This window comes from Lytechinus pictus, chromosome 13 (assembly GCF_037042905.1).
Source record: "Lytechinus pictus isolate F3 Inbred chromosome 13, Lp3.0, whole genome shotgun sequence".
Lineage (NCBI taxonomy): Eukaryota > Metazoa > Echinodermata > Echinoidea > Temnopleuroida > Toxopneustidae > Lytechinus > Lytechinus pictus.
Window position 1 is genome coordinate 17,482,208 of NC_087257.1, and position 21,077 is coordinate 17,503,284.

Genomic DNA, 21,077 nt, shown 5'->3' on the forward strand with positions numbered 1-21,077 from the left:
TGGGAACAAGGCCCTGACTGTAATCCATGATCAAAAGGTGCCTTGACAAGACCAAGGCCTCAAGCCTGACTGGAGGAAGGAAAGATATTGCTACTGTAGAACCCCCAATGATGGATCCTTCATGATTCAGTGTGATGGATGCGATGAGTGGTTCCATGGTGCATGTGTTGGTGTTACCCATGCGGAAGGAATGTCCATTGACAAGTCTTTTTGTCCATTTTGTAGCTGTGGGTAACCCATTTTCTTTTCTCTTTTCGGATGGCCGAGATAGAGCTCCATGCGGATGAGGAGATATTTGACCCCTCCATGGAGATGGACACCCCACCCCCCTCCTCCCCCCAAAGGCTAGTAGGCAGATAGAGTTAGATGCCTGGATGGGTCCGATCCGGCCCCCTTTCACCAAGCAAAAGCATACATGGCTACCTAAGTTGAGACGACTTAGAAATTGACTAAGGGCAGGGTCCAGGGATTCCCCGAATTCCTATAAAGAAACTCCCGGTTCTGCCCCAGCTATGAAAGGCATTAAGGCCCACAGCCCCCCAAACAAGAAGAGGGATGGGTGCTGGAGGCTTGCGGTAGGGATTCACCCTAAACAGGCTTCTCAGCATAAAGAGGAACAGTGGGAGCGCTTAGTTGCATTGCTTCAAAGCCTCTTAGTTGTAGAATTAAGTGAAATAGGCTTCGACTTTTCGGGAGACTCCCAGTGGTGGCCTGACAAGGAGGCGCTCTTTTTGCAACTCCTTGGTCAGGACACCCAAGGGAGAGTGCTCATCCTGAGGGGTGATTCCAAGAAAAATATGGCGTACGCTGTACACACTTTGGCCCGCCGGCTACTAGAAAGGCACTGCTCCCCCTCCAAAGGTTACACCTCCATAAATTCTTGAGTGATTCGTTACAAGCCGGAAAATGAGCCGCTGCTTTCCTACATTGTTATTTTGGCATTGCTGGGATGGCAGCTTATTTCACAATGGATCAGATTCAAGGCCTTAGGGCTGTTCCCGCGGATCGGCTGATTTTGGAGACTGATGCTATGCATCTCCCTCCTCGCCCAGACATGACGATGACAGCAGGCGTCTACTTCATGCTTCAGAAGGCTGTGACCAGTCCTATCTAACGGACCTCACCGACATCTCCAAATACAGGCCACCAACTGAGGAGCCAGAGGTCATCCCTGAACCGCCCCTATCCCCAGATGTCACCAGCTATCTGACGAACAACTCGGGACAGCGCTGGTTTTATAGAGAAGTCACACCACCTGCTGCCAACAGGTTTTCTCCAGCAAAGGGCAGCAAGAGGAGGTAGCGCAAGCAACCTGCTTGAACTCGAGACTACCAGCATTAGGCCACTGAGATTATTGAAATTGTAACTAATCTATTAAAAAAAAAATGCTGAATTTATCACAAATGGTGCTTGGTACACTGGGAATTCAAAGTACCGAAAAACTTGTTAAAAATTATCCCCTCAGGCTCTTGTTAGAATGTTTTTCTTTTATATAATATCTCATAGATCTTCGATCAACAACCTTATCATTTTTGGGAAGTAATCCCCCTATTGTTTGCTGATATCTTATTCCTCAGTTTTTTTTGTTTGTTTCATATGTATTTAAATGTTGTGTTTTTTTCCTTTCTTAGAAAAAAAGGAATGAATATAAAATAAATAATAATATTAAATAAAATTGTTACCCGACTTTTCATACAGTGTGTGGCAAAAATAGTCAATCATGATGTATTGCCAAATAAAAACAAGGAATGAAATGGATGATAGAGGTTGAACCATTGAACTCTTCTTTAGGCCTTGGACTTTCTAATACGCATTCGGTACTGTGTAAATAGTTGGTTATTTATAATTATCTTTGCATCGCTTTTGTTGTTGTATCTTACGAATAAAATGTTGCATGCACCCACAGAATATTGACTGATAGCCTTTGTAATCTTCGTGTATATTGTACTTAATGTGTGGATGGTGGGTATGTGACGATGAGGCAAATTGACGGAGTGAGATAGGGTAATGCGCTCACAAGTGTTGGTGTTAGGTTGACATTACGTAAATATATTTGGATTGTGAGCGTGTGAGCGAGGTTTGAACAAAGGGCACTTTTGAGGTAAAGGAGGATATTGTTTTAATTAAACAATTATAAATACAAGCCATTGTATAAAACAGAAATCATAATATGGGTCTTACGGGTGGTGAAAACGGGGCAAGGTAGATAGAGGGAGGGAAAAGAAAAGGAAGAAAAACAATAAGGAAAAAAGTGAAATTAATTACAAGAAAAGAAAAAAAACATGAAGAAGGGTTAGCGGAATGAAAGCGGAAAAAGCAAGGGAAGAAGAGCTTGTGAGAAAGAACACATCATCCCGAAATACTATATACATTAAAATGAGTAGAATGAAAATTTAATAAAGTAAAAGATGAAAAAATGGAAAACGAAGGTAGCATGAAAATGAGCCGAAAGCATAATTGGAAAATGAATAAACTATTGCCTATTTTTTGTACAAAATACCCCACATCCAGACAGATTATAGGATGTGTCCCCCTCATCACACCACTTTATTCAAAAGGATGTTTTGATTAGTATATGATCACATTTGTATCCACATTTAAAAGTCATAGACATTGGTATCATAGAATAATTCATATATAGAAGTATTATAACCGTACTTTCATGCTGCAGCCGATATAACCTTTAATTGTAATACACTAAACGTATAGGGAATTGCCATGGCCAAAATCTCAGAAGCGCTGGAACGGAGTGACCGCGTGAGATATTTTGCATTCTTAGAATGTAAAATAGGGAAACCTTAAGCTCTTTGACTGCGTTATTTCGATTTTGTATGATGTATTTTTCTCCATCATAAAAGACCACAAAAAATTTGATATATTATGTCCCACTGTCCAAAAAGAGGGGGGGGGGGACGCATCCCCCTGAGATTTCTGCCCATGAAGAAGGGCAAATTAAGAATAAAGAATGAAGTATCCGATTACAATGCAATTCATTTAAACATTAATTTAATTTCTTCCGAATTACATTTCTTTGTTTTTAAAATTTATCATGTATTTCTTTGTTTTTTCATCTGTTTTTAGTGTTTTTTCAATGGAATTTTTACAGACCATTTAACAACTAAATCAAACCCTAAATTAATCAAATTAATTAACTATCGAAGCAGGCATGAACAAAAACCAGCTTGTTGCAACCAAAACCAGCACCTCCTTGCCTAAGCAGGGAAAATCACTCATACGCCAACATGGAGTCACTGAGAAAGCTGAAGCGCAAACTGCATTCAACTGAAATGTGTAGATGGTGATTCATACAGATGTAGGCAACATGGACAGAACCCCGGGGGGCCACTTCCATTGACGAGTGGATACCATGCGCGACCAAGGGGAAAACTGTGGTATTCTGGGACATCGACCAGGAAATCGAGTGCCCCGCGCAAAATCATGAATGTATTGTTTGTAAACTGGTTGGTCATTTCGCACGGGTTTGCCGTTCAAAACTGAGGTCAGATGGTTCGAGCTGGAGACAAGCCCCCATCAACCACATAGTCAACAACGACAAATTTGATACTGAGGACTGTGCAAACTTTGCAGCAAAGCATGACAATGCAAGTGTAACCTTTAATTCAGATGATGACAGTGTGATGTTCAGCGCGAGAGAAGTGGGAATGCCCTTCCTAAAAAGTTGATTAAGGTGAACAATGTAAGGATCAATGCGCTTGTTGGATTGGGAATGTCAGTCGACATCATTGATGAGCGTACTTTTCGCTGGATGAGAGGCCGGTGCTCACCACTCCAGTTGACCCCCATTCGCGTGAGAGTGTACGCTTATGGAAGTGGCAGCCCACTTCCACTCTTGAGAAAATTCTTTGGTAAAGTGTCGACAGCGTCATCGTCGACCAAAACTCGGTTTGTGGTGGTGCGAGGCAACAGTGGATGTGCACTCAGTCGGGAGCAATAGAGCTCCTCCAACTGTGACTGTGTTACATGTTCCTCTCGAATTAGATGATAATGCCGTTCGTTTTGTATTGAAAAAGTACGGGAAGGTGCTGGCAGGGAGGTTTCTAACTTTTAAGGACCGTCCAGCACTTCTCAGTGGAGTTCGACAATACCGGATGGAGGTTGAAAGTAGTATCCCTTCTTCTATAAACCTTGGAGGAAGGAATTGCTGGGTCAGGTACGATGGACAGCCCCGTACTTGCTTAAAATGTGGCCAAAATGGACACGAAGCGAAGGAGAGCCGTATTGTAAAGTGTTATAGATGCAGAAAGGAAGGACATGTGGCGAGTGCTTGCAACGAGGAGTTGGCGTGTACTACATGTGGTAAGACAGGTCACTCATACAAAGCCTATCCTATCAGCTTTGCAAGCAAACTGAAACAGCCAACGTCATGGGTTAAGGGAGAAGAAACGGTGGAAAATGGTGGCACGGCAGCCCCGCAAGATACGGCCCCACCTTCGGCACCCCTTGAGGAAAAGAAGGAGACACAAAGCTTATGTGATGATTCTCAGGAAAGTAGCACCATGACTAATCACGCTAATAAACACGATCAGGACGACAGTGAACCTAGTGATGAGGAGATGGACACCCAGCGATCCTGGGCTGCATCTGTGGAAGGGGAGAAGCTATATGATTCGCCGGCCGAAGCTACAACGCCGGCTTCAAAAGGCGCCGCCGACGTTCAGACAGAGGACAACGGGGGCAGAATCGAGCATCGTCACCAAATAGCAGTGGAAGTAAATATACTTCGAAGACGCTTTCCCGGGATCGAGTGACGGCTGCGAGAGCGATAACATCAATTTCCAACATCATGACGGAGGAAAAAGACTGGTTTGCTTGTCCGGAACCCCAATGTAAAAACAAGTTCAGTATCTACAAGGACTTTTTGGAACACTTGAACACTAAACATCCAAATGCAAGTACCGAACGCTTTCCCTGCCCGATGAAAATGTGCAATAATAGTTGTAATAATCCAAAGGAGTGGCTTAATCACCTCAGCTCCAAACATCCTGTCTTTGTGCGCCAGCACGATATTCAATATTTTGATAACTATTTCTTAAGTAGATAGTCGCTGAAACATCCTCTAAAAGCATATCATTCAAGAACATGATCAGGATATGCTCAATAAATGTCCATGGTTTGAGGGATGCACGCAAATTGAAAGATGTTATGTCGTGGTTAAAAATATTGAATTTTGATATTTTGCTTCAGGAAACGTATTTAGGTGCCGGAGATATATATAATATCAAAAAATCGTGGAAAGGATCTGTTTTCCACTCTCCTGCACCGTTGAATCATTCCTCAGGGGTGGGTATTTTATTTTCACTGAAGATTAAATGTTCCTTTTCGCAAATTAGAAATGATAATGATGGCCGTATAATCAGTTTTATGTACTTTACCTACTCACTCTTTTCGAGTGTGCAATGCATATGCACCCAATAATCCTATTCAACGTGTTTCCTTTTTCAGTAATATGTACTCCTATAGACAGGGGTATATACCATTATTTCTTGGTGGGGATTTCAATTGTGTACATTTCGAAAAAGACTGTTCCGGTATTTCTTCAAATTCATCTTGTTAAGTCGGGAAGAAGGAGCTTAACTATTTCACAAAATCGTACCATTTGATAGATGTCTGGACAAAATACGTTTCATCCAGTAATGGTCACACCTGGGTACACCCCGGGAAAAATCAAAGTTCTAGAATAGATAGAAGATAACTTTCACATTTTAGATGTTTCAAAGATTAAGTTTCCTCTATCAGATCATGATGTTATTAGTACTACTATAAGTTTTCCGCAACAAAATAATGTCAATTCGAAGTCTTATTGGAAATCAATGTTTCTATGTGTAATGTGTTTGTCAATGATTTGGAGTTTTATTATGGTACGTGGCAGACTTTGAAACCAGGGTTTACATCTTTAACAGACTGGTGGGAAGATATAAAGAAGCGTATAAAAGAGTTGTCTATTTCACACGGGGTTCGGCGAGCAAGAGAAAGATGTCTACGTTTAGAAGCCTTGCAGAACAGGTGTGTGACATGAAATAAAGATGAGATGATAAATTTACTTAGGGAAGAAAACAGGGGGGCATTTGTGCGGTCAAGAGAGAAGTATCTTGATAATAGAGAGCAGCCAGGGGGATATTTTAATAGAATAGAGAGAGCTAACTCAGAAGCGAAAGCGATAAGAGAAGTGAGAAACTCACAAGGTCACATTGTTTTGGGAGATGACATAATTACGGTATTCCATGAATTTAACAGCAAGCTGTACACACCGGATACCACAAACGATGTACAGCTACAAGATATGTTTATAAATTCACTATCAGAATGGATTGAAGATAAATCTAAGTCTATGGATAAGGCTATTGGGTTGAATGAAATAAGAAATGCACTTGCTTTAATGCCTAAGAACAAATCTCCAGGTATTGATGGTTTGCCAGTTGAATTTTATGTTCGTTTCTTTGATATGATTGGTAATGATTTACTTAGTGTATATAATGAAATTGTCATCAATAAGTTTATGTAACACTAACAGACACAACGTACAGCGGTCATTACGCTTTTGCCAAAGAAAGGGGATCTTTTGGACCCTGCAAATCGAAGACCCATAAGTCTGCTGACCGTTGATTATAAAGTAATATCTAAAATATTGCAGTTAAGATTGTCTAATGTAATGGGTGATGTAGTAAATAGTCACCAAACGTGTTCTGTACCTGGTAGATCAATTCACCAGAATTTACGTTTATTACGTGATATTGTAGACTATTCAAAATTAAAAGGGAATTTGTGCGCACTCATTTCGATTGATCAGCACAAAGCTTTTGATAAAGTAGACTGGGAGTTTATATTTAAAGTCCTGTCACAGTTAAAGTTCGGTGACTGCTTTATTTCTTGGGTGAAAATTTTATATATACGGGTATTAGAAGTTACGTTCTTGTTAACGGTCAATTCAGTGAAGAGGTGATAATTGGGCGGGGTGTAAGACAAGGGTGCCCATTATCACCGGCCTTGTATATATTGTTTATAGAGCCATTAGCTCGATTCATCATGTCATTAAGGAAAGATATAATGGGCTTTCACATTCCCAGAGGGAGGAAAGTTTCTGTCAAACTTTTACAGTATGCTGATGATGCCACGTGTGTGGCTACGTCACAGACCGATATTGTCAATTATTTAAAATCTGCGATGCCTGGGTATGCGGTTACGAAATTACGCAACATTATGTAAGTGTATGTCAGACCCAAAATTGCTCAAAAATGTGAATTCATGTACAAATCCAATGCAAATTGTGTATTTAGCCAAAATTCATAAATGTATCATTATTTCTACTTTTACTGATTAAAATTAATAAATTTGTCTTGTTTATGATCAGAATTAAGTCTGCAACAATTTCAATAAAAAAAACAATAAAAAACAAAAAGTAAAAAAACAAAGAAATACATAAGAAATTAAAAAATAAAAAAAAATACATAAGAAAAAATTTGCGATACCAATTTTTTTTGATGTACATTTGATCAGAATCCTACAAAGAGTCTGAGAATAAAAAAATAACAATTTTGGGGCCATAATAAGTTAATTAGAGCAAATGTTTTATTTCATGCATAAATTAGCATAATAAATTCATTAATTTCTTTTTTTTTTTAAAGAAAAATTAATCATACAGCCTTGTAGATTTTATCGCACACTACCACTATTCAAATTTTGCGGTGCTCGTGCGATCGACGGCCAAGATCTCAGGGGTGGGGGGGGCGGAATCCGCCCCCCCCCCCTCGGCTGTGAGATGGGTCCAAATAACCAGGCTCTTTTAGGGTTAACAACACTGTTATATACACTGGTATTTTATCTCTTTAGCTTAGACGCACATAATTAGATATTATAACTGCTATTTTGTATCTAGAATATATTTAGTATGATTATTATCACTTTTATTCCATGTTAGATGTGTTTTGTTCACTAAGTAAGCGTTTTGTGTAATAGTTTATAGAATTTTAGTTCATAAATCTGTTTAATCTTCACATGAGAAAAGTTTAGTTTAGATTGTTATAATTATTTTCCTATAATTAGGTACCATTCATTATTAGATATGTTTCTGCTTATTTCAGGCTTGCACTACACAGTTTATACATTGTGTGCTATTTCACAAATCTTAGTTGTACATTCCTGCATCGTTTTCATGAGTCTAGGTCATAAAATTGAAGTTTATGCTAAGTGCAATTGGTATTTATAACTCCTGCTGCACCATAGCGATCGAGGTCCCTCACATAGTTACTCTTAGTCTCCATTTTCAGACATGTTTATTTTATATCCTTTGTAAGTCACAATGTTTATATTCAGTTGTGTAATTCATTTCTTCATATTACCTTTATGTTCAGTATTATATCAATATTATATATGTATGCTATTTTTACATTGTAGATATATTGATGTTTGAATTTTTGGATTGTGGGTCCTATTAAAATTGAAATAAAAATTATTGAGTATTAAGTGTGTATGAAAGTCAGGACACACTATATACAAAATACAGAAATAGACAAAAAATAATGAATATTAGTTAGGCCCTATCTCTGGAAAGAATCCAATTAGCTTTGAGAACAATTGATACCACAATTTTAAAGAGTTATTATTTGCAATCCAACAGAGTATTGTTTGTAAAAAGTTTTCTTGATTTGAAGGTTCTTGGACTGAAGAAGTTAGAGATGAGATGTATGCCAATATATGTATTGTTAACTACACATGTACTATCCCTAGCTTTATGAAGCTATATAGAAACATCACAGTTATAAAATATGGAGGGCATTAATATTTTGCATAACATTCCTGAATTACCCCCATCATTTGCCCCTAAATGTTCAATGCATTGGTAATAACACTGTTTAATACTAAAGTCATGGATGGCGTTTAATTTCTTGTTACATTGCACGTCTGTACATTGCCCTAAATTCAAGTCATATACAAACAGGGGTGGAAACTTTCTAGGATTAAATTATAGGCCTATTACGAGGGACATGTAATTGCATTTCGGTAAAAACTTACATTTTCTTATTAATGCTAATCTTAAAATTGTATCAGGGATGCCAACCTAGTCCCAAGAACAGCAATATTTTGAGAGATGATATAAAGGATCTTGGGAGAAAATATAGCATTTTCAATTTTATATTACATCCTATTTAGGGTAAAAAAGAGGATTTTCCATGAAACCTGCAGTAATTTAATTAAAAACACTATATAAAATCTGCTCCTAAAACTTGCATGACTACCTTATCTACATGTAAATTTTGTTTACCTCAAAACATAACAATAATCAACAGTTCAAACCATGGCTATATGCGGTTGCAGTTGCCCCCCCCCCCCCCCATAGAAATCTTGAAAACTTACATTTTTTTACTGAAAATTTTCATCCCATTCCACTTTTTAAAAGGCAAAAGCACCCAAATGACAAGCTACTCTACCTCGCTTTTGAGTTTTTTCAAAAAGTTTACGCATGCTGCCGCCTCAACGAAAAATTTCTGCATACGGCCATGGTTCAAACCAACTATTCCCTCACGAGTTAGGAATAATTGCCTAAGAATATATTCTCTAATTGGTAAACCTTTCAGTACAAATTTTTTTTTTATGTTCCTCTGCCCTGCTTTGACCAAAAATATGGCCGAGCCAGAGGGCTCACTTATTTGTTATCACATGTACATGTATATAATGCATCTGTCTTGTATTTCACACAATAATCATTTTTGCCACTTGTACAATTAAGTGATGCAAAACATGTAGAAAGTTATTTGTATTTATCACAACATATAATGCCGACACAAAGAAATAAATAAACATGGACGGAAATTCAAAATATTTCAGTGTTACCCGCCCTCCTTCGATAGTAGAATCCCAGCTCAATCAAGAGAAATGTTCAGTTTCCTTGCAGACATCTTGACCTGAAAAAAGATAAAAATGAGAAAATATATTACACTTTTAAATTCGCAGATACTATAAGAGCAGGTTGAAGATAAAGGTTTAAATTACAGAACAAATCTATAACTTGCGGACATCAAAACTGCTTGAGGATTATTTGACATAGCAACAGAGAAATATATGAACTGGATATTAAGCATTGTGGCTACAAAAAGCAGGCTTATAGTTATAGATGTCTCAAGGTTGTGCATAAATTAAAATCATTACAAAGTCAGCCTAATGCTGTATTTCATGGAACCTTAGAACTACATACATCTGTTCAAGAAGGAATTAGCTTTATTTAGTGCATACAAATGGACCTTTCTGCATTTTAAAATACATGTATCTGTGGATATTTGAGGTATCGAAGCCATAATTGATATTATTTTTGATACCTCTAGGGCAAATCCCTCTCTGGCCTTGTATTTTAGTCACTGTAATTTACTTTCCTGCAATTCCTCTCAAGAAACATGCCAGACGAGTGGCTATTATTAATCATTCTAATTTTAGAGCACACTCCCCTCTCTTGCAACCCTTCTTTTTTCTTTCACAGTTACTTACTCTCTCACAATTCCTCTCACGACATGAGCCCTATAAAACAGGCTACTTTTAGAATAATTATTTCTAATACCCTGAGCTGAAATCCCCCTAAGACACTGTATTCTATTTTCTTTAACTTTATACTCTCTATATTCCTCTCACAAAATGAGCGCTATATAAGGTCAGTACAAGTTTTACAAAGAGTGCTTCTAAAGGCAGGGTTCCCAGCTTTTCAAGAAAACAAATTCCCTGATTTTTCCCTGATGAAGTTTGAAAATTCCCTGATAATTATTTAACCCCATTCCCAGATTCGTACGTTTTCTAAGTTGTTGCAGTGAATTACATGTATTTTCAGTATAAAAACAATCATGTAAAACTAATTAGTAGTTCCACCAGAACCAGTCATTCAATGGATGTTGTTTTGATATGCAACAAAATATATAACAGAGTCTGACTGACTACCATGCTTTTGACTTTTGGGCTGATCAAAATTCCCTGATTTTCCCCTCATTTGAGGCATTTTCCCCTGATTTCAGGTATTTTTAATCAAATTCCCTGATTTTTCCCTGACTGAAAAAAAGGAAATTAATAATTTTCCCTGATTTCCCTGATGGGCTGGGAACCCTGAAAGGCGTTCATACCCTCCTCTGACCCTGCACTTTATTCGCCATATAACTTACTTTCACAATTCCTTTCAGAAAATGAATCCTATATCTCTACAAGCTGCCATTACTGAAAACGCTTTTATTTTCGCGGGATTAATTTTTCGCGCTTGGCGGCTTGAAAACATATTCGCAGGTTCTTGAATTTGCGCTGCACACTCCATAATTATATTTTCTGATCATAATTCTAGCTTTAAAACGGCGTAATTCAGCGTTGTTTTGATCCTGGTATGGACGGCCGAGCACCATGTAAGAACCGGGGGGATTACGGCTCTTCAAAGTGCATGAGATCAACAAACCTGGGTGATCGACAAGACATCTTCTTAAAAAATAAACAGATCTAAACACTCACCAATCAAACGGCAAAAGCAACTTATATTTCAAGCAAAATCATAATTCAGATACCGATCTGCGACTGTTAAAAAAATTATTGCATTGGAACAAAGTCTCGCGATGCATATGATTTTGGAGCTCAAGCTTGCTTCCTTAAATGTTGTCCTCTATAGGCCAAATTATGCAGTCTCTTCGTCAAATATCGCATTAAATTTAGACGCTCATAAATTCGTGTTTTTAAATTCACGCTCGCCGATCTTGCCGCGAAATCCATGAAAATTTCAATTTTTACAGTACTTGTATCATTCTTCCCCCCCCCCCCCTTCCTGGCCCTGTATTCTATTCATGAAAACTTACCCTCTCCCGATTCCTCTGCATATCCCTCAGCATGGTGCGAACCATCGCCAGCTGGTCCAGTTCCTCTTTCTTCCGATCCTCCGCATCCTCCACCTGCCTCTTGTATTCCTGACGATGACCTTCCAGGTCGGCTAGTCTCTTCTCCAGACCCTTGATCTCCTCCCTCAAATGCTGCTGCTTCAGTGCGATGTTGCCCATTTGTTGCTGGGTAATAAATTGTAATTTTTACAAATGTTAGTAATAGGTTTTGAAAATTTCATTGATTTTTAGAATAAGAATTTATTTGTAAAAATGTCAAATGTCATCCAAAAATTTCACCTCCTATATATCCTACCTGAAAGGTATTATTCATAAATTTGAACAATTTCTTTTTGTTTGCCAATATGTTGCGCACAAAAAAAGTAAAATGTCAGACTTAATCTCAACACAATATTTTTGCACATTAATATTTTGGACTTTCTACATGAATATACTCAACTGCACATTACACAATGCAAAACAGGTGAACAGGAAACAATTATTAAGAAGATATGCAGAGGGGCACTGCTTATATGTCATGTCACAAAATCTAAATTAAAAGATAAAACTTAGTTATTCATGAACAGATTTCTGTCAAATCTTCTTGACAGAAATCTGTTCAAGAAGATTTTAGAACAAGTAAAACATGTTCTTTACTGGTATTTGTAAAAATCAACTTGACGACAGCGTAGTCTTCCCCTTTTACTCTATGCGAAATAATAATAATCCGCTTTTATATAGCGCTTAATACATCGGGACGAAGTGTCTTAGCACTTTACAGATATCTTATTACCCCGGTCATCGTATTCAATCAGTCATTCCCGCACATTATGTGTGCACATCCTCCACTCCGTGGGGGTATTCCAGTCAGTCGCCGGTGAGGTGCACACACTACTGGACCAGCTACAATGACTTTCACATCCTACCGGGTACCCATTTAGCACCTGGGTCGAGTGGCAAAGAGTGGATTAACGCCTTGTCAAAGGACGCCAGACCGCAGTGGGATTAGAACACACGACCCTCTGTTTACAAGGCGAGAGTCATCCCCCAACCCTTGATCTAAAAGGAAATTCACCTTGTGTTGTGCAATATCTACGTTTTGTATCTCGACCCTCTCAAGCACATCTGCCTCCTCGCTCTCCAACGCTTCACACCGGATACCAAGTGATTGGTATTCATCCTCCATTTTTCTCGCTTCTTCCTCCGGACTCATTTTCCTCCTGCTCCGGGCAACATCAGCCTTCTCACTTCCTGAATTCTTACTTTCCTTCATCCTAGTATTACTAGAACTGCCATCACAACCAATGAGTGCCTCACTAACACTGTGGTCTCTCCCCACTGGCTTGTTCATGACTTGTCCTTCATTTGCATATCTAGAAGGCATATATTGTTGAGTTCTGCGGCTCTCTGGGTTGTGATTGGTTGAATGCATTGAGACATGGTTTTTATTGACATCAGGAGTTCTATGATTGGTCTGTGTGTTCAGAAGGCGTGCCCCTGAGTTTGGACTAGAGGAAGATATGAGTTCTTGGAGGGTTGAATTCAGGGATGTTGAATAGACTACATTTGAAGAGAAAAGAGAGAATCAATTCAAACTTGAGAAAAATCTCTCATCCAAAGTAGAGGAAAACACACTTCATGGAACAGAAAATGCAAAGGGGAAACTGTGTTACATGCAAGAATTCTGAAACACACACACTAATCAACACAGACTTGTCGCACATTAAAAATATTAATTATTATGTAGAAACGCAAGGCTTGTGTAGCACATCTCCCCCGTCTAACAAAGAGTTACGGTTGATGCGATCAATCTCAAGTATATGGATATCCATCAATGCCACATTTTTTTCTTTAGGAAACTTGCTCAATGTCCTTTGAAAACAAAGAGAACCATACTGAATTGTCAAGAAAACAGTGAATGTACGAACACACATCATTTCTAGAAAATATTTTGAACAAACATTTATTTTAGATGCTGAAGTCGCTCGATTTCCATAGTTGCGATTAATCGGATCAATCGCAACTCTTTGTAAGACAGGCCAATTTTCCTGTTCAATAAAATGTTAGGAATTCAAACATTCTCTTGCTAGGCTAAAGCAAGGAAGTGCATAGAGACGTTAGGTAATGTAATATAGGGTATACAATAAAGGATTACCATCATTTTTATTATTGATCTTATTATTATCGTCATTAAACCTCAGAAAAATTCAATTTGTTTTGTCCTGCCTATGAAATTTATAGATTTCCACTTCTCAATACTATTTCACACATTAACCCTGAGTTCAATGATCTAACCACTTACCAACAATTCATTTTTATCATGTCTTCTAATACACTCTGCTCCTCAATAGCCAAAAATGCAAATGATATTCTCACCATACGTAAAGAAATAATATACTCAAGAAATATTTACCACCTTTTTTTTTTTACGTATATGTTAATGTGTTATTTATGTTAGGTTTACTTTGTGTATACCTTATTCACTTTTGTTGTAATTGTATGTGATTTTTATATGTAACTTTTTGATGTCATCACTCATACATGTAGGCCTTCTTTGGCCGGCCATCGGCTGACAGGTGTGATTTTTTAATAAAGAATAAACTACTACATAGTCAACATAGTCTTTTGTTTAACTTGGTAGCTACAGGATACATAGCAATCATTACATCATTCTTTACCTCTTGTTCTACAAGTCGGACATTTGATTCTGTCTTCGGCGCAGGCTTCACAGAGGGTATGACCACACGGAACGAGAAGAGTTGCTGAATGATCCGGTGGTACCTGGTTGGGACGTCAAAGACAAATGCAAAACATTATTCTAAAAAAGATAACAAAAATGCTTCAAGTATCAGAATAGACATATAATTCAAATTGAAATAACCATCAATAGCTGAGTCTAAAGTCAAGTGTATAGGTACGTGCCACATGTACGCAGTTTGTTAATACAAAGCTATGAAAACCAGTATATTTTCTTCGATACGTTACTCAAATGAGGTGAACTGATAAGAATTCTTTCGACGATTTTTCTAAAAGCATTTCTAACAGCCCCTTATCATTTTAGAAAGGAATACATATTGCATGTCCTACCACTTCTAATCATGCTAAACCGCCTTAAAAACATGCATTTTTAATTACAGAATACATGTATAACAAGAAATGAAGCCCTTGAACACACAGGAAATAGTATTTACTGCATGATTTTATTTCTCTCTCTCTCTCTCTCTCAAGACTGCTGTTAATTGTCATCAGTGTTTAAAAACATTTTTTTCTTCAAATTTTGAGATAAAAGGAGGTGCCAGGCCCTGACAATGCAACATAGAATGAGTTCAATGACCTACCATTAGCTGCTTGCATTTACCGCAGTGATGTCCTTCGATGTATCCTGTATCATCATCCGGTTCGTCCGGGACACTCTGAGGATATCCCGATCGGTTCATCAACTCCTGTCTCTCATCCTTTAACTCTGCCTTCACCCTACTAGCAATCTGATCAGCTAGCCTGTCAAAGGCATCGGGATCCAACGCAGGCTTTGGCTTCGTTCTCCTTTCCGACTCACTGCCATCAATCCTGCTATAAGTATGCCTATCTCCCACCGAGCACTTGTCGTCAGCTGTCTGTTGAGCATGCTCTGAGGCATGTATCACACTTGTCCTTGCACCATCATAGTTGTCCACATACCCTTGCAGTCGACTGGACATTGTCCCATCAGCGCCATGAGATCCTCTACTGGCATTCCAATTGGGGTTGGCATACATCCCTGGTTCACCTTTATTTCTGTCTCTTGAATCTAAAGACACTCTGTCCTCATTGACTCTCCTCTCATGGTCTGTCCCTGCTGATTTCTCTGATCTTGAAGATGGAATGTTTCTCCCGGAGGGAGGACGTGACCCTTCACTAGTAGTGCTCTTTGCACTTGAAGGTCTAGATCCATGTCTTTTGGTAGTTGATGCCGACAGAGAGATACTGTTCTTTGAAGGCTTTGATGAACTCCTGGAAGGGGAAGCTGATCTTGTTCTCAGTGTGTTCTTCTTGGTGGATGAATTTGTTGGAGGTTGATGAGAATTCTTTTTATGATTACCTGTACTCCATGACATAGTTTCTGATCCTAAAAAGGAATTGAGACAATAAAATTTTTTTATCTGAGCTGTTACCTTCTCCAGAGTTCATTACTACCTTAAAATAAAAAATCCGTGAACAGTGAATTCCTTCTCTCTCCTGGCCTCCAAATAATGAAAATATTTCCATATTTTCGAAATGAAAAAATTATTAAAAGATAGTACTAAGCGCCACTTTGATTTTCTGCAACAACTGAAAATCAATATTTTGACCAGAACTTTACAACAGTGAATACCTAATGCAATCATATATCCTGTTGGTTTTTATATTGTGTAGGCAACAATGAAAACTGGTGTAGTAACTGTATGGTACAGCAATCCTGGAATTCGCAATAATTACCAGATTTATTATTTGTTGGTGAAGACTTTCTAGCGTTCTTGTCTCGGCTCTTCCTTCCTGCTCCCCCTTGAGGTGTTTCATCAACGCTGTCCATACCATCTATGTTCAGAGATCGTTCCCTCAGCCAATTGGCCTGCATTTTCTTGATCTCATCCACCTGTTTTTTTTTAATAAAGAGATCAAAATAAATATCCATAATTGATAATAACTGTCTGCACATACATGTACATGGATAATTTTTTTTCAATCCATGACTTTTTCACATGGATTTGTAGAGAAGAAAGAAATTCAACAATTATTTGAAAACCAATTCAGCAGAACTAAGAAAAGGCTAAGTAAAAGAGAGGACAATAGTAAGCTTTTTAGTAAGATTTTGCAATCGGCAACCAATTCCATTCGATTTCACCACAATCGGCGATCATTTGCCGATCTTCGATCATGCCCCTTGAAGGAAAAAATCTGATATAAAAAATCGGCGTAGATCTAGTTACAATGCGTGATCGTTAACATATTTCAAAATTGTTTTTGAGGTGCTAGCTATTTAGAGGTCACATTAATCAGGGAGAAAGATGCAGTATTATCTCTTCAACCTCGTGGTGATAGCGGACGCCGCCGTGAACTTTTAAAGGTCATCTTATTGACGAACATCACTGCGCTACTCTCTTACGTCGTTTATGATTATATAATCTTTTCTTCAACCTCGTGGTGATGGCGGACCCCGCCGTGAACTTAATAAGGTCGTATTATTGACAGACATCACTGCGCTACTCTCTTACATCGTTTATGATGATAGACATCTTCTCTTCAACCTCGTGGTGATAGCGGACGCCGCCGTGAACTTAATAAGGTCGTATTATTGACGTACATCACTGCGCTACTATCTTACATTGTTTATGATGACAGACATCTTCTCTTCAACCTCGTGGTGATAGCGGACGCCGCCGTTGCAGACGCGTGCGTTGCGTAACGTTGGCGAAGAACAATAGGAAACAAGATGGCGGCGTAAACATCGGGCAAGTCTCTTCCGTCTTCTCACAATATTTTTCTCATTTTTTTGATGAATTCTTGTTTAAAAATAACAACGAGAGCGTAGAAATGTCGGAAATGAAGTTTTATCCCATGTACATGATTTAGGGCTAGATCTTTTAGAAGGAAAGTAGAAATCTCGGGGGTGAAAGTTTCAGGTTTTGGGGTCCTTCGTGTAGCCTAGTAGGGTGTCTGGAGAAAAAAAAATATTTTTCTTATTTCAAGAAAATATCACATTTTCTTTGTGAATTTGAAGAGAAATAACCATCAGACTGACAGAAATATAACATTTTTTGTTTAAATCCAATTATTGGCTGCAAAAAAGAAGAATGAAATTAGGTCAATTTTCAGCATTTCCCTGCCATAGACTGTGTAGTTAAGAAATGGACACACACAAATCCAAATTTTTTGCTTCTAAGAGCTGTTATAAATTTATTATTAATGCCATAAACGTGTCCATAAAGTGCCTAATAGGAATTTTTTGCTCTATCTGATGGTATGATTTTTATAAAGATATGGAAACCAGATCACTATGAAAAATTGCAACAAAGTGAAAAAATTTGTGCAAAACAAAAATTTTATTTTCCCATAGAAAACGCATGGGGAAATGGCAATCTCAACACACACACAAATAAGGGTTTGCAATTTATCTCTAAATCCTCATTTCAAATAATCCTATAATAAACTTTTCCTTACTGTCAAAAGAAGCCCCTGAATTCTCTCTTTCCATACATGCCAAACACAAATTAATAATTAATTCAGACTACATTTTTATAGCAGCCTGAATTTCCAGAAAAAATGTGCCATATTTTCCCCTAAATCAGCCTGTTTTAAGCTGACACTTTTCAGTGTGGCTTCAGACACTTAACCTGAATGAGAAGACCTGGCTTCATTGAGAAAGGTAGCTCTCGTATTTTTTTCATCAAGAAGAAAAATCAACGCTTAAATGACGCATTTTGAGGGATATTCATCAAATTATGAGGAATTGACTTCACATCGTTTCGTAAGTTTCGGAGGAGGACTTCATTCTGTAAGTCCTCGTATTAATTTTTTGTAAATTAACGTTATTTGTTGAATGCGCCGTGCCTTCAATTATTCTGTAGTCGGCGGCTGAGATGCACTCACACTTATACGAGGTTAGTATATATACTAACCTCGTACAAGGGACCGTGTTTGACCCTGGATTTGAAGTAGTCGGCAAACATCGCTTCATTGCTGAAGTAATATTTGCCGAAACTCCTTCTCGCTACGCACCGGGGCTCTTTCCGGTAAGTAGCAATACATAAAAAAATTATACATATGATTTTGAAATGATTTCATGATAAAAAGAGCAAATTTCGCTTTCCTCGGCCTAGCAAGTGACTTCGTTTGTCTCTTCTACGGAAATACAACTACAAGGAAGCCCGTTGGTGGCGCTAATAAATTTCACAACCTTGATTCAGCTCCTCGGTAATTTTATAACTGTGTCTAAATTCTTTGAATGTGCAATTCTTATGATTAATTTACTAATTATGGGCACCAATAAATGAAATTCCTTAAAAAATATAATTCAAGATTACTATCAGTAGAGGCGCACGGCCAATATTGGAGACTGTCTCCAATGTGGGAGATTATCTCCAATATCAGAGACTTTTGTAAAGAATTTGGGTATCCAATATCAGAGACAGTCTCCAGTTTTGGAGTCCAATTTCCTTTGTTTACATTTGCTGCAAAAGGATTAACTTGGCGGCAAATAAAAATGTGATAAGCAGATTCCTCATGAAAAATAGCCCCTTTTCACCGTCTACTTTAAAAATTCACCGTCTACTTTTGTTTTGATAAGGATTTTTGTTGTCAATCACACACAAAACAAATGGGCTTCTGACCTCAGTGAGACAAAATTTTTGGTGGAAAAATCATGCTTTTGTTGGTGTTGTTTCTTTTGTCCTTTTGCAAAGCAAGTCTCCAATGTGGGAGATTGTCTCCCCTATTGGAGAGAGTCTCCCATATTGGCCGTGCGCCTCTACTGACTATTGGCGATGATGACACTTTTTTGCAATTAATTTAAAACGATGACTAATTAAAAAAATTGAAAAAAATACACATGCCTGGAACGAAACCAGCAGTACAAGCTTTAACGAACGTCAATAATACGGTATACCAAAGTCTATACAATGAAAAGATTGGACACTTCACGGACTTCGCGTAATGCCTTGGCTCGTCGATTTGCGTGTAAAATAGTGTAGGTGCCTAGTCTTTCCCTTGTCGTGTCTTTGATATGAATATAAATCGCACGACCTCTTTAGGAGAAAATTGATATCCACGCTAACCAATTTTTATCTCCGTGAAATCTTCACTAAAGATCAAGAATTTTTTAAAAGAAAAGTTCAAGAAAGAAGTCACGGAAGGATCTAAATAAATGATTCGGTAAGTATGACATAGCAGAATGTGAAATACCAGATTATGCGTGATATTTTATGTGGGCAAAAGCCCAGTATATTTTGGATGTGTCGTGTGTGTCGCGTGAATATGACTGATGATATTCCTTCGCACGCGAGATGATACGAACCCATGCCATAATACCTGACATGTATGATGTAGCAAGAAAGCACGTATTTTTCAGTTAGTGGGACCGTGAACCGTGATCAATTAAAAAAAGTGATCCAGGCTTGGCCCTGCTTCCTCTTTGACCCGTTACACTACTTGTTCTGCTGTTTCGGTATTTACCTTTTCCGTTAAGCTTCCTTTCAATCTTCCAGCCATTTAGCTGGTGTTTAGAAACAAACAAGGATGACTTCAATCTCGGACTGGCGCTTTTAATTTAATCTTGGGTTCTTGCAACAACTAAAAGTTAGAATTTGGAGCATAATATTAATTGGAATTACGTTGCAAGGAGCGTAGAGGGCGTTCTTCAAATTTTCTGGAGGCGAGGGGGCACTATGGGTGCTGGATGGTTTTCCGAAAAATGAGAGCGGAACATGAAAACAGCTTGAGGAACCACGCAAGGAAGCAGCGACCGAGCTTTACAAAATCTGTGGGCTTTTCGAGGCAGATATTGTAGTTATGCCCAATTTTCTTAAATGATTTTTATTGTCATAGCTTATTCATCTTTCTATTTTGTGTTCTTTTATGCCCCCTCAAAACATGCAGCGACCGAGGCACATGCCAATTTCACTGTAAAAAGAAAAATATGGGTAAAATTTGTTCCACCATGAGGGTAATTATGTGTCCAACCAATTTAGGACATCAATTTTACCCAATGCGGGAAGTATATTGTCCAGAAAGATTTAAAAAAAAAAGAAGAAGCAGCAATTAGAATGGGCAAAATTTTCATCACACTGGATGAATGAAAATAAATACCCAATGTTGGTTGGAGACATTATTACCCTCATAAAGCACTTTACCCATTTTTTTAGAGTGTCCATCGGTCAATCTTAGACATAAATAAATAATTTGAATTCGGCAAGAAGAAATTCACCTATAGCTGTCTCAAAAAAGTTCCCCGTCCTTTTTAACCATATGTTTTCTTTATTTGAATCGTAATCAGGTTGTATATATGCCTGTTCATGGATCAATGGAAATAAACAGCATCATGGGCGTCAATCCAAACTTGAGCATGGGGGGGACACAATAGCAACATGCAAGCATGTCACTTTTATAGGTATACTTTCAAGAACCATTACACTTTCGTCATACTCCACCGCTACATGTACCGTATGTCACAGGGGCGGATCCAGCCTAGTCTGCTATGCAGACTCTGAATGGCTCGTG

The 21,077-nt window shown here is 38.2% G+C and overlaps 3 protein-coding genes across 3 annotated transcripts; 2 read left to right on the top strand and 1 right to left on the bottom strand.

Moving 5' to 3' along the window:
- The first annotated feature begins 512 nt into the window (after nt 1–512).
- Nucleotides 513–1,114, top strand: LOC129274120 (3'-5' ssDNA/RNA exonuclease TatD-like). Its single transcript, XM_054910975.2, is given in 2 exon segments — nt 513–846; nt 849–1,114. Coding segments are annotated over 2 exon segments (600 nt in total).
- A 1,187-nt stretch (nt 1,115–2,301) lies between these two features.
- Nucleotides 2,302–5,062, top strand: LOC129274121 (uncharacterized). The gene is made up of 3 exons (XM_064108252.1): nt 2,302–2,334; nt 3,873–4,730; nt 4,859–5,062. Exons 1-3 carry the CDS (start codon nt 2,302–2,304, stop codon nt 5,060–5,062), a joined length of 1,095 nt encoding a protein of 364 aa, XP_063964322.1.
- A 3,473-nt stretch (nt 5,063–8,535) lies between these two features.
- Nucleotides 8,536–20,219, bottom strand: LOC129275082 (uncharacterized). The gene is made up of 7 exons (XM_054911859.2): nt 20,034–20,219; nt 16,302–16,458; nt 15,185–15,951; nt 14,525–14,627; nt 12,922–13,406; nt 11,829–12,032; nt 8,536–9,920 (listed from the first exon to the last, which is right to left on the bottom strand). Exons 1-7 carry the CDS (start codon nt 20,067–20,069, stop codon nt 9,879–9,881), a joined length of 1,794 nt encoding a protein of 597 aa, XP_054767834.2. The 5' UTR covers nt 20,070–20,219; the 3' UTR covers nt 8,536–9,878.
- Between the last annotated feature and the right edge of the window lie 858 nt (nt 20,220–21,077).